Source organism: Tamandua tetradactyla, chromosome 11, assembly GCF_023851605.1.
Source record: "Tamandua tetradactyla isolate mTamTet1 chromosome 11, mTamTet1.pri, whole genome shotgun sequence".
In the NCBI taxonomy this organism is placed as follows: Eukaryota; Metazoa; Chordata; class Mammalia; order Pilosa; family Myrmecophagidae; genus Tamandua; species Tamandua tetradactyla.
Window position 1 is genome coordinate 91,327,814 of NC_135337.1, and position 12,655 is coordinate 91,340,468.

The 12,655-nt window shown below is 55.9% G+C and overlaps 1 protein-coding gene across 3 annotated transcripts; it reads left to right on the forward strand.

Annotated features, from left to right (window-relative positions):
- Positions 1–906: 906 nt before the first annotated feature.
- KEAP1 (kelch like ECH associated protein 1) lies at positions 907–9,968 on the forward strand. Of its 3 annotated transcripts, none has more exons than XM_077121836.1 (6): positions 907–1,060; positions 3,018–3,703; positions 5,946–6,631; positions 7,722–7,927; positions 8,130–8,306; positions 9,172–9,968. In XM_077121836.1, exons 2-6 carry the CDS (start codon positions 3,065–3,067, stop codon positions 9,336–9,338), a joined length of 1,875 nt encoding a protein of 624 aa, XP_076977951.1. In that variant the 5' UTR covers positions 907–1,060; positions 3,018–3,064; the 3' UTR covers positions 9,339–9,968. The 3 variants fall into 3 exon arrangements, with proteins under 3 accessions (XP_076977951.1, XP_076977950.1, XP_076977952.1); XM_077121835.1 differs by lacking the exon at positions 907–1,060 and adding an exon at positions 1,359–1,436; XM_077121837.1 differs by lacking the exon at positions 907–1,060 and adding an exon at positions 1,946–2,875.
- Positions 9,969–12,655: the final 2,687 nt, after the last annotated feature.

The window sequence follows — 12,655 nt, forward strand, 5'->3', positions numbered from 1 at the left end:
TGTATGGTTTACAATTCCACCATTTTAGGTTTTTACTTCTAGCTGCTCTAACATATTGGAGACTGAAAAAAAAATCAATATAATGATTCAGCAGTCATACTCATTTGTAAAACCGACTGTTTTTGTATAAACGCCACCATCACCTTTGATCTTTCTCACTCGTTAGGGGTATTTGGGCTATGCCCATTCTAACTTTTTCATGTTGGAAGGGGCTGTCAGTAATATGGGGTAGGGAGATGGAACTAGCTGACATTCTGGAGAGGCTGGGCCTCTAGGTTTCAGGACTTATCTGGTCCAGAGACCCATCTGGAGGTTGAAGGTTTCTGGAAAGTTACTCTAGTGCATGGAACCTTTGTGGAATCTTACATAATGCCCTAGGTATTCCTTAGAATTGGCAATAATGCTTTTGGTTGGCCCCCTATTTAATTTTTTTGGAAGAGTTTGAGCAGGGCTGGCTTACTTCTTGGACTGTTTGGTAAAATTCACTTGTGAAGCCACCTGGTCTGGGCTTTTCTTTTTGGGGAGGGTGTGGATGACTGAGTTGGTCTCTTTACTCGTTATTGGTGGGTTGAGATCGTCTATTTCTTTTCCAGTCAGTGTAAGTAGTTCGGTCCGCTCTCCCTGTAAGAAGAGGTAACTAAAGAAGAAAGCCAATGAAAACCCAACCGTGTAGCTAATTCTGAGCGGATCCTGTGGCCAAGGCCCCCAGCGGGCCTACAGGAAGAGCAGGTGGTGGAGGGAAGCCTCGCGCCCAGAGGCCCTTGCCACCAAACCGGGACGATGGAAGGGACAGCGCAAAGAGGACAGGTCCCCGCCGGCCCGGCGCCCTGCACCTGCGGGAAGGGCGGGGAATCGCGGCTCCGGCCCAGGCGCGCCCTCCCCACCCTCTCCCCGCCTCCTTCCCAGGCGTCCCGAGGCCGCCCGGGAGCCCAGGCCCCCCGACGGCGGAGGTGCCCGCGGGTCCCTGACGGCGGTTGACCGGGCCGGAGCCCCCATCGGGTCCCGGAAGCGCCGCGAGCGCGTGGCACCTGCGAACTCCGGCGCCGACGCGGGGCCCGAGGTGAGCGCGGCTGCGGGGAGGGCTGCCCACGGGGGTCCCCGGTGCGGGCAGGAGAGCGCCCGGGCTTCGAACCCCGGGGCTCCGGTTCCCGAGCGCCGGAGGCCCCTGGGCGCGCAGAAGGGGCGGGCGCTGGGGCTGCGCCCGGGCGACCGCGGCCGCGGCGGGGGGTGGAGGGGGGAAGACCGAGGGTGCGGAAGGCGGGTAGCGCGCCCTGTCCGCCCCCCTCCCGGGGCTGCCCGAGGCCCGGGCCGCGGGGACTTTTATTCTGACACGCGGGCGCCCGGCTCTGCTTAGTCATGGTGACCTGCGCGCGCGCCGCGATGGAGGCGCCGGGGCCCCGGCGGCGGAGGCGGAGCCCGAGCGCGACCATGGCGGGGTGAGTGAGGCGGCCTGTGCCGGGGCCCGCGAGCCCGGCGGCCGAGCCCGGAGGTCGGGGAGCCGGCCGCCGCGGGCCGGGCGCCTCCGGGGATCCCCGCGGCCCGGGGAAGGGCCGGGAGGGCGCGGCCCGGGTGCCATCCCCTAGTTGGACGGGGCGGCCCAGGAGGGACGTAGGCGGGGGGGCCCAGGCCACGTCGCTCGCACCGAGGCCCGGGGACCTCGGGGCGCTGCTGCTGCCGCTGCCGCCGCTGCTTCTGCTGCTGCTGGCGCCGGGGCGGGGGGCTCGGTCCGCTCCCTGGGGCTGGCGGCGGGGTCACTTCCTGCCTTCTCCAGGCCTTGGCGGCGGCTCAGGCGGGGCATGCGCAGTGCCCACTTGTCGCTTCTTGGGGGCCACGGGAGCGGGGTTGCGGGGAGTTGAGCAGGAGGCGAAGAGGCAGGTCCTGGGCCTCGGCCTCAGCCGGTGGTGCCCGGGTGGAGGAGAGCCTCGGGCCGGGGCGAGGGGAGTGGGCAGCCTGCCAGCCGGCCACCCGCGTTTCCTGACCCCTGGGCAGTGCCAGACCCCAGGGGGAGGCACATGGGATGGGGTGGGGGACACAGCCTGTGACTTAACCAAGAGCTCCTGCTACAGAGATCCCTGGGGGACTGGTGGCCAGAGGGACACTTAATCCTGAAGCCAACTAGCAAAGGAGGTGCTTTCAGTTTCTGACAAGTGCAGTGATCAAAATGAAACCTCAGGAGAGGTGACTCTGAGCTGAGAAACTCTTAGGGATTGCACCCCTTTTCCTGGCCAGCAGTCCTCCCTCCAGGCTATATCTAACACTCCCATCCCTCATTGTCTACACTGCATGCAGCCCCACCTCCTCCTCCCTTGCTTCTGCTGGTCTGTTTCATTCTGCCTCTGAGCTTTTGCAGTCACTGTTCCCTCTGCCTGCAGCCCACTCCCCTTCCTGCCTTCACAGTTATTCCTACTTTACCTTTTCAGAGAAGCCTTTCCTGGAACCCCAGGTTTAAAGTAATCACCCCTCATCACTGTGTCATGAGGCCGTTTTAATGTTCTTCATAGCTTTGGGTTTTATGGTTCTTCCTCTCCGAATGTTAGCTCCATGAGAGTGCAGGGTTTTGTTTTTGTTTTGTTGGTCTCTCTTGTTCACTGATGTGTCCTCGGTGCCTAAAACACTGCCTGACATCCAGTAGGTGCTCAATAAATGTGTGACAGGTGAAGGAAGGAGAGAGCTTGGTGTGCTCGAGGCAGGGAAAGGCCACAGATGGCTGGGACAGAGGGGGCAAAGGGAAGAGGTGAGCAGGGGCTTTATGGGCAGGGCCTTGCAGGCCACTGAGGAGTTTGGTTTTATTCTGCACGCCACGGGGAGCTGTCGAATGATTCTGAGCAGGGGCTGTCGATGACCCGACCTGTGTTTTAAGACGGCCCTCCTGCTGGTGAGATTATAGAGAGCGGTTAGCAAGTGCAAATGGATGCTGCATCACCTGGTTTGCTGGGAAAGGAACCCATGCCGGGATCGCTTTAGCTTACGGAAGGAAGCCCCAGGCCCGTCCCCAACACAGTGCTCTCCCTCTCCAGGCCCCTGAGTGCCAGTGGCAGCGGTGTCCCTCGTTGCCCGGAGCTCCATGCAGCCAGAACCCGGGCCTAGCCGGGCGGGGGCCCACAGCCGATTCCTGCCCACGTGGTCACAGCGCCCCGAGGGGGCCGGGAGCGGGGTGATGTACGCCTTCACCGAGTGCAAGGCCGAAGTGACGCCCTCCCAGCACGGCAACCGCACCTTCAGCTACACCCTGGAGGACCACACCAAGCAGGCCTTCGGCATCATGAATGAGCTGCGGCTCAGCCAGCAGCTGTGCGACGTCACGCTGCAGGTCAAGTACAAGGACACGCCGGCCGCCCAGTTCATGGCCCACAAGGTGGTGCTGGCCTCGTCCAGCCCCGTCTTCAAGGCCATGTTCACCAACGGGCTGCGGGAGCAGGGCATGGAGGTGGTGTCCATCGAGGGCATCCACCCCAGCGTCATGGAGCGCCTCATCGAGTTCGCCTACACGGCGTCCATCTCCGTGGGCGAGAAGTGCGTGCTGCACGTCATGAACGGCGCTGTCATGTACCAGATTGACAGCGTCGTCCGCGCCTGCAGCGACTTCCTGGTGCAGCAGCTGGACCCCAGCAACGCCATCGGCATCGCCAACTTTGCCGAGCAGATGGGCTGTGCCGAGCTGCACCAGCGCGCCCGCGAGTACATCTACATGCACTTCGGGGAGGTGAGCACGGAGAAGCCGGGCCGTGCGGGCGCTCCGGGATGGCGGGCAGTTCCTCACGGGTCTGTGTCCCCGTCGTGTGTGCAGAGTCAGGCAGGTGGCTGCGGGGAGATGGGCTTCTGAGCTTCGGGGCCACACAGTAGGGAAAGGGCTGGGGAAAGTGAGGTTTTCATGGGTCTCTGGGGTCAAGCTGGGGACCGGGTAGGAAAGGCAGGACGGCAGCCACACTCTCCCCCCTCCCCAGCCCACCCCAGGGTGTGCCCAGCAGGACCCTTTCTTGCAGGCAGGCAGCAGAGATTTAATGAACACCCGTGAGCAGCTGCAAACTGCAAGACTGACTTTTAGGTGTGTTTTTTGGGGGGCCCATGCCGGGTCCTTCTTCTGATGGCTTATGATTTCATTTTTGTTCTTAAGTAGAGGAAGCCGTCGACAGAAAATGGCAGGAAGATTCTTGAAAAACCTCGATGATGAGACCTAATTCCTGCAAGGCAACGACAGCACTTGTGCCTTTGAGCTGATTTAAGCGTTTTTTGAGCACTTACCTGTGTGCCAGCCCCTGTTTTCAATTCAGTCATTGAATCTCGTCAGCCATCTACCTTTGCACCTGGTTAAGCAGGCTGTGGTCCAGGCTCTAAGCCTCAGGGAACCCCGGGCTTTGGGGTGCCCTCCTTGACATTTTCTAAGTTTTCTGGTGGCTGGGACTAGCTGGGGTTGAGGGTGCCCCATTCCCGTTTCTCCACTTCTGGGTGCTTTGCTTCCCTCTATGCTGCAAGTGGTTGACCAGATGCCTCAAAGAGGTCTAGCACTGACGTCTCCAGGCTCGTCCTGGGGCCTGGTGCCAGGAGGGTGACCTGGTAAGAAGGTCGCTCCCATTTGGTGTGAGTGGTGTTTCACATGGAATGGGGTACAAGAACGTGCTGACCTGCTGATTTGGGGTGACTGACGTTGTCTGTAGTCACAGGCTCCTGATAAGCCATATTTGCCCATGGACCTGCGACCCCTAGGAGTAGCCCTGCTCTAAAACAGCTATTAATACAGTCCACATTTTACAGAGTGGGGAAAACCAAAGCACAGAGAGTTTAAAATTTGTTCAAGATCACTCAACTAGAAAGTGGTGGATCCAACATTGCAACTCAGGCTGGTTTTTTCAGAGCCTGCACTTCCCCCACCTTTGCCCCCAGACTATTCTACTGCTGTTGCTTTTTCCCTCTTAACCAACCTGTACTTTAAAAACAAAAAACTTTTTTATTGTAAAAAAAATAACATATACGATGCAAAGAGAGAAAAAAGTAATAATTTTCAAAGCACGCTACAACATGTAGTTGCAGAACAAATCCCAGAGTTTGTCATGGGTACTATTCCACCATCTCAGATTTTTCCTTCTAGCTGCTCTGAAACACAGGAGGCTAGAAGGAATATTAATATAGAGATTCAGCAGCCATACTCGTAGGTTAAATCTCATTTTCTCTCGTATACCTCCTCTTTTTCCTTTAATCCTTCTCCTGATCCATAGGGATCTTTGGGAAATGCCTGTTCTGACTTTTTCATGTTGAGAAGGAGTGTCCACACTACAGCATAGGGGAATGAAATTAACTATATGTTCCAGGAAAGCAATGCAAGTGCATGAAACCTTTACAGAGTCTCAGTTCAAGCCCTGGGTGTTCTTAAGAGTCAACAGGAGCAGTGCTGGTTGAGGTTTAGCCAACCATGGCAATCAGCACTGTCTGACTGAAGCTTGCATAAAAGCGGCCCCCAGAATAGCCTCTTGACTCCATTTGATCTCTCTTGGCCACTGATGCCTTATTTTATTGCACTTCTTTCCCCCTCTTTGGTCAGGAGAGTGTGTAGATCCCACAGTGCCAGGGCCAGACACATCCCCGGGAGTCATGCCCCATGCTCTCAGGGGGACTTTCACCCCTGAATGGCTTGTGCCATGTAGAGGGGGAGGGCACAACCTGTCCTTTTTAAAAGGTAATATTTTTTTTTTTAATGCAGTCTTCCTGTTCAAAAGCCAAAGGGTAGCTGGTACATGGCATCCTTGCCTGTTTACCTGAACACGTCCTCCGTCCCTGGCACACGGCAGTAAATCATTGCCTCCTCACCACCCCCCATGGGTCCTGCTATTCGAATCCCCATTTTACAGAATCGGAAACTGAGAGTGACTTGTCCAAGGTCACATGGCCCCTTCGGGAGAGGGGTGGGGGCGGCCCCCAGGAGCCAGCAGCTCACGCTCGTGCCTCCGCAGGTGGCTAAGCAGGAGGAGTTCTTCAACCTGTCCCACTGCCAGCTGGTGACCCTCATCAGCCGTGACGACCTGAATGTGCGCTGCGAGTCTGAGGTCTTCCACGCGTGCATCAACTGGGTCAAGTACGACTGCGAGCAGAGGCGCTTCTACATACAGGCGCTGCTGCGGGCGGTGCGCTGCCACTCGCTCACGCCGCACTTCCTGCAGATGCAGCTGCAGAAGTGCGAGATCCTGCAGTCGGACTCCCGCTGCAAGGATTACCTGGTCAAGATCTTCCAGGAGCTCACCCTGCACAAGCCCACGCAGGTGATGCCCTGCCGGGCGCCCAAGGTGGGCCGGCTCATCTACACCGCCGGGGGCTACTTCCGCCAGTCGCTTAGCTACCTGGAGGCCTACAACCCCAGCGACGGCGCATGGCTGCGCCTGGCCGACCTGCAGGTGCCCCGCAGCGGGCTGGCGGGCTGCGTGGTGGGCGGGCTGCTCTATGCCGTGGGCGGCCGCAACAACTCGCCCGACGGCAACACCGACTCCAGCGCCCTGGACTGCTACAACCCCATGACCAACCAGTGGTCGCCGTGCGCCCCCATGAGCGTGCCGCGCAACCGCATCGGCGTCGGGGTGATCGACGGGCACATCTATGCCGTGGGCGGCTCCCACGGCTGCATCCACCACAACAGCGTGGAGAGGCGAGTGGGAGGCGCTGGGCGGGGTGGGGGTGGGTGCTGGGCGGGGGGAGGGCGGGCCCGGGTCCAGCGCCCCTCTCCGCTCCATGCTTTCCAGGGCGGATGCTAAACTCCTGGGGACATTTGCAATTCATAATCCTAGATGATGTGTCTGGGGCTGGAAACTGCCCCTAAGACCATCGCAGACCGTCGCGCAGATGGGGGAAATGTTCATCCGCTTGGAATTCTAACAGGCCGATTTTGTGCAATTGCCACGCTTCACTGCTGTCTGGCCCCAGATCACCGTAATAAAAGATGAGGGCCTGCATATGAAGGGTGCCCTTTTAGATGGGGTGCCTCTGTGCAGTGTACAGCCTGCGCAACTGTACATGGTGGGCCGTGAGTTTAGAAGCCGAGAGTTTTGGAGCTTTGGCCCTTGCTGGACCTAGTCCTCTGCCTTCTCCTCCTCCCAGAAGCGTATCCTAGAGTGCAGTTCTTACCTGGGGAGCTAGTTACAATGAGGCAAAGCCCCCTAGGCCCACCTTTGGAGATACCAGGATTGTAGAGTCGGTGGATTCAAGGAGAGGGTAGGGAATGGGCATTTCAAATAGACGCCCAAGAGGCTTCTCAGGCACAGTGGCTAGGATGATGGGATGGTGCACAAGGAAAGGGGAACCAGTGATAATTACGCTCATGCATAAGCATGAGCTTCAAACTGCGCTGGGCCACCTGGCATGGGCAGTCACCATAACTCCAAGCCTCACACTTCAAGGGCAGCTGTTCCGGGCGGTTGTCTGAGTTGTGGATCAAGCCCCCAGCGCCACCACTGCTTACTCGGTGACCTGGCTACAGTGCACGTAACACTCGGCACAGGGCTGGGGTCAGCAGATGGGGTGTGACCTTGAGCACAGCATGGCCGGGAGCCTCTCTCCCACATCTGGGAGAATGGGAACCTCTGACACGTCTGGCCTCGTAGAGTGGCTGTGAGGCTTGAAGGGGTCGGGTGCCAAGAGCTTGCAGAATGTCGGTGGGGGGGGGGCCGATCGGTGTCCCCCCAAAGCCAGCTCTGTCTGCTGCGGTTGCCGTGGTCACTGTTGCAATTGTGCCCTTGCAGGTATGAGCCGGAGCGGGACGAGTGGCACCTGGTAGCCCCAATGCTGACGCGAAGGATTGGGGTGGGGGTGGCCGTCCTCAACCGTCTGCTCTATGCCGTTGGGGGCTTCGACGGGACAAACCGGCTCAGCTCCGCTGAGTGCTACTACCCAGAGAGGAACGAGTGGCGGATGATCACGCCCATGAACAGCATCCGAAGTGGGGCAGGTGGGTGGGGACCCAACCCCCCCAACCAACCCCTGGTCTCCCCCTTTCGACCTCGAACCCTGCAGCACCCACAGGAGAGCCTGATCACAACTGTGTCCCAGCTCCCGCTTCTCCTGGCCTTGCTTCCAAAGGGTGCCTCGGGAGAGGGGAAGGCCTGCCGGGCAGGCCCCCGGAGTCACCCTCTCTGCATGGTATGGTTTAGGGGTCTGCGTCCTGCACAACTGCATCTATGCCGCGGGGGGCTACGACGGGCAGCACCAGCTGAACAGCGTGGAGTGCTACGACGTGGAGACAGAAAAGTGGACCTTTGTGGCTGCCATGAAGCACCGACGGAGCGCCTTGGGCATCACCGTACACCAGGGAAGGATCTACGTCCTCGGTGAGGCCCGGCGGGCAGGGGCTGGGCTGGGGCGGGGCTGTGGGAAAGAGCCCCGATTTATCCCTTTCTGCAGAATGACACTCACGGGGGCTTGGCTGCTTCTCGTGGTGGCGCCTTTTGCTTTCCCCTGTGTTCTAGTTTGCTAGCTGCTGGAATGCAATATACCAGAAATGAAATGGCTTTTAAAAAGGGGAATTTAATGAGTTGCTAGTTTACAGTTCTAAGTCTGAGAAAATGTCCCGATTAAAACAAGTCTATAGAAATGTCCAATCAAAGGCATCCAGGGAAAGACACCCTGGTTCAAGAAGGCCGATGAAGTTCAGGGTTTCTCTCTCAAGTGAGATGGCACATGGCAAACACAGTCAGGGCTTCTCTCTCAGCTGGAAGGGCACATGGCAAATATGGCGTCATCTGCTAGCTTTCTCTCCTGGCTTCCTATTTCATGAAGCTCCCTGGGAGGCATCTTCCTTCTTCATCTCCAAAGGTCACTGGCTGGTGGACTCTCTGCTTCGTGGTGTGGCAGCATTCTCTGCCCTCTCTGAGTCTCTCATTCTCCAAAATGTTTCCTCTTTTATAGGACTTCAGAAACTAATCAAGACCCACTCAAATGGGTGGAAACACGTCATCCCCTAATCCAGTTTAACAACCATTCTTAACTAAATCTCATCTATCAGGGAGATGATCTCATTACAGTTTCAAACATACAGTACTGAATAGAGATTATTCTACCTTTATGAAATGGGATTTATATTAAAACATGGCTTTTCTTAGGGGGCATGCTTCCTTTCAAACCAGTACACCCTGCCTCCCCCCCACCCCTGCGGTGGCGTGACAAGTGACTGTCCCCTCTGCTCTCTCCCTGCAGGGGGCTACGATGGTCAGACGTTCCTGGACAGTGTGGAGTGTTACGACCCGAACTCGGACACCTGGAGCGAGGTGACCCGCATGACATCCGGCCGGAGTGGGGTGGGCGTGGCAGTCACCATGGAGCCCTGCCGGAAGCAGATCGACCAGCAGAACTGCACCTGTTGAGCCACTACTCAGCAGCCCCATGTCCAAAATGGTGCGACCGAGAGTATTGTCGTTTCTGTACAAACAAACCAGGGACATCAGGAAAGGCAGCAGAACAAGCACTTGCCCCTCTGGGATGAGAGGCTGGACTGTCTTGGTGTTAAAACGGCGACTCGCAAGAAAAAAAGGCTGGAGCAGGAACCCGTGAGCCCGTCAACGTGGTCTCAGGAATGTCCCACAGAGCCTGCCTTGGAGGGAGAGGGAGGCAGGTGGGCCCCCAAGAGAGAGACCCCCACAACCCACCAGCTGCCGGAAACTTGGGCCTGGGTCCACCCTGCTTTGGGGTGGAAAGCAGGGGCCGAAGTCAGGATGGTTTTTGTCCCTGGCATCTTTAGGATTGGCTGCTGGAGGCCTGGGAAGAAGCCAAGAGAGGCTGCAGGGGTTGAGGCTCCCACGGAGGTGTGGGCCCTGGGGTTTGGCCCTGCCTGTACATAGAAACCACCGGATGTTTCTGCCCGGGACGGTCATTTTGTTGATAAGTAACTCTGTAACTTTCCAATGAAAATAAAGAACAGACTAACTCGTGTCTTTCACCCAGGCTTCCAGCTCAAGGTCTCGAACCTGGGAATTGAAAGGGCTCTTCTCTTGAAACGTACTCGAGTTTTTGATTTAGGGCTTTATTTGAAACCAGTTTGTTATCTCGGCCCAAGTCAGGGCATCTTTCTCTCCAGGGGCAGACACACAGGGCGCAGACTGTCTGACCAGTTTCAGCTGCTTTGGAAGACAAAGCCCTAACTCCTTGGCACATCTCCTGGGGCTCTCCAAGTACAATCACATATGCGCCGTGCAGTTTAGATTCCCAGGCAGGCCACTTTTAGGTGCCCCCAAAACAGAAGGAAGCTTTGTCTCCGTGAGGCGCCTGGGTGGCATAAAGGATAAAGGGCTTCCTGAGAAACGGAGCGGCTTGGGAATTATAAGCAAAGGACTCGATGGGCCTGGTCCCCTTCTAAACGATTTGGGTGAGGTCTGTGTGAGTGGCCTGGATCTGTATTTCTACCAGCCAACTGGATTTGTGCGGTAGGGTAGAGAGAAGGTGACATACGCTCCCACCTTGTGGGGAATTCACAGGGTCTTCCAAGTAGCTTAGAGAGGAAACATTTGACTCTTTCCCTCGGAGTCCCATCTCTGCAGCCTCACCTGCTCAGTCTGCAGACACTTCTAGGAGCTCTGGTGTTACCCTAAGGTTTGTATAGGACAAGAAAATGTATGTTGGCTGGATTATGTGGGAGGGGAGGAGAAGGAAAGACCAACAGATCAGCTGGATAGCCTCTTAGCATTTACGAAGTGCTCCTACCCAGTTGCTTGCGCCTCCCACTAGCAGTGTGAGCTGGGAAGGGCGAGCTTTTCCTTAGAAAAGCAACTCAGAGAAGTAACTTGTCCAAGGTCACCTGACCAGGAAGTGGTAAGAGTTCAGATTCAGCCTTTGGAGTCTGATACCAAAGCGGCCATTCTCAGCCTCAGCCCTGCCTACGGCTCCATTTATGAGAAGGAACATTCAAGAAGTCCTGTAGAGTCTGTGCAGTTAGGAGTGAAAGTTCCAGAAACAGCCGTCTACAGGGGATTTACACTTAGTGCAGCCTGCCTTAAGGTGTGTTTCCTTTCTCAGGGGTTAGAGCCTGGTCTTTTATTTTTTTGAATTGTAACTTTTAGCTTTGAAATGATTTCAAACTTACAGGACATTTGCAAAAATAACAGACACCCCATATGGAGAACTCCAACATATCCCATCTCCAGGTATCCAGATCCACCAATTTTACCATTTTGTTATTTTTGCTGTGGCATTCTATCTATCCATCTCTTGTCTGAGCACTTGAGAGTATATTGTATACATCATGTCACGCTAGGCTTTGAGGTCAGTTTAGCTGCTTTAGTAAAGCAGTTTAGGTATCAGCAGTCAGGTGAAAAGCAACTTATTTGCAAAGTGGTCCTTGGACACCAGAATGCCTTGCTCCACACCAGCTGCTGGACCAACCATCACTGTCTCCACAGAGGCCACTTGTTGCGAGTCCTTACTCTGCCAGGCATTGGGGCCACGGCACTGAACGAACCCAACGTGTCCTGGGCCCTGTTGGAAATTCCAGGCTGGCAGGGAAGGAGGGTTCCGGTTTGCCTGGCTGGGACTCTCCCATTTGGGACACTGAAAGTCTGACTTCCCAGGAGCCACACCCCCCACCCACCCACCCCCAGTTCCTGGGAAACCGGGATGGCTGATCACCTCATTGGGAAGCCAGCTGCTGAAGGAAGCAATGACTAAACAGGCCAGTGACAGGCAGATGAAGGTCACGGTTAGTTTGCATTTTTGAATCAATGGCTCTGGGAGCTAGGTGGAAATGGCTTGGCTAGGGATGAGCGGGGATTGGGGAAGGCAGGATAAATGGCTGTTGCAGTAGGCCGAGAGTGGGATGGGGGGATGGTGACAGCAGTTTGGATTAAGCAGGTGGCGTGAGAATGGACAGGAGTAGAAGAATCTAAGGTTAAGAGACTGGGTATGAAGGGCGAAGAACCAAGAATGACCCCTGGGCTTCTAGCTCAAAAGTAGTCAACAGTAGGGAACACCTGGAGGTGGCCTCAGTGAGAAAAGCGATGATCAGTTTAGTTTTGGGTATGCTGAGTTTGAGGCATCAAGATACAATCGTTTTAGGAAAGCGCAGAATCAGGTTTGGTAGCCTTTGGCTTTCAATGCTTCCAACAACTGATTGCCGAGTGGCTGTCCTGTGCGAGGCACGGGGTCGGGCATTTCAACACGACCAGGAACACAAAAGTGCTGCTGTCCCCGTCTCGTGGATGAGGAGTTAGCAAAACAACCACATAAATTATAGGTAACCATGATCAAAGGCTTTGAAGGGCAGGAACTTGACCTATTCCAGAGGAACCTGAGAAAGTGTTCTTGAGAAAGAGGTTTTCTCACTGCAGTCTGAAAGCACTGGTAAGTGCAAACAAGGCAAGGGAAGGAGAGGCAAGATTCTAGATGGAGGAAGCGTCACGTGCCAACGTCTCATGGCACCAGAAAGCAAGTCTGGCTGAAGCTCTGAAAGAGAACGGTGTGAGACACGGCTGAATAAAGAAGGGGCCAAGACCTGAGGGACAGGAGAAAACATATCGAACTATTAAACTTTACTGCTGGGGAAACCCCTGATACTGTCTCAAACATCAGGGATCCCCAAATCAATAGGCCAAACCCCGATCTTCAGCTTGCTCTAGTGAAGCTTACGTACGGAGTGGAGAAGCTTATTCTACCTATAGCTATACCTAAGAGTTACTTCCGGAGGACCTCTGTT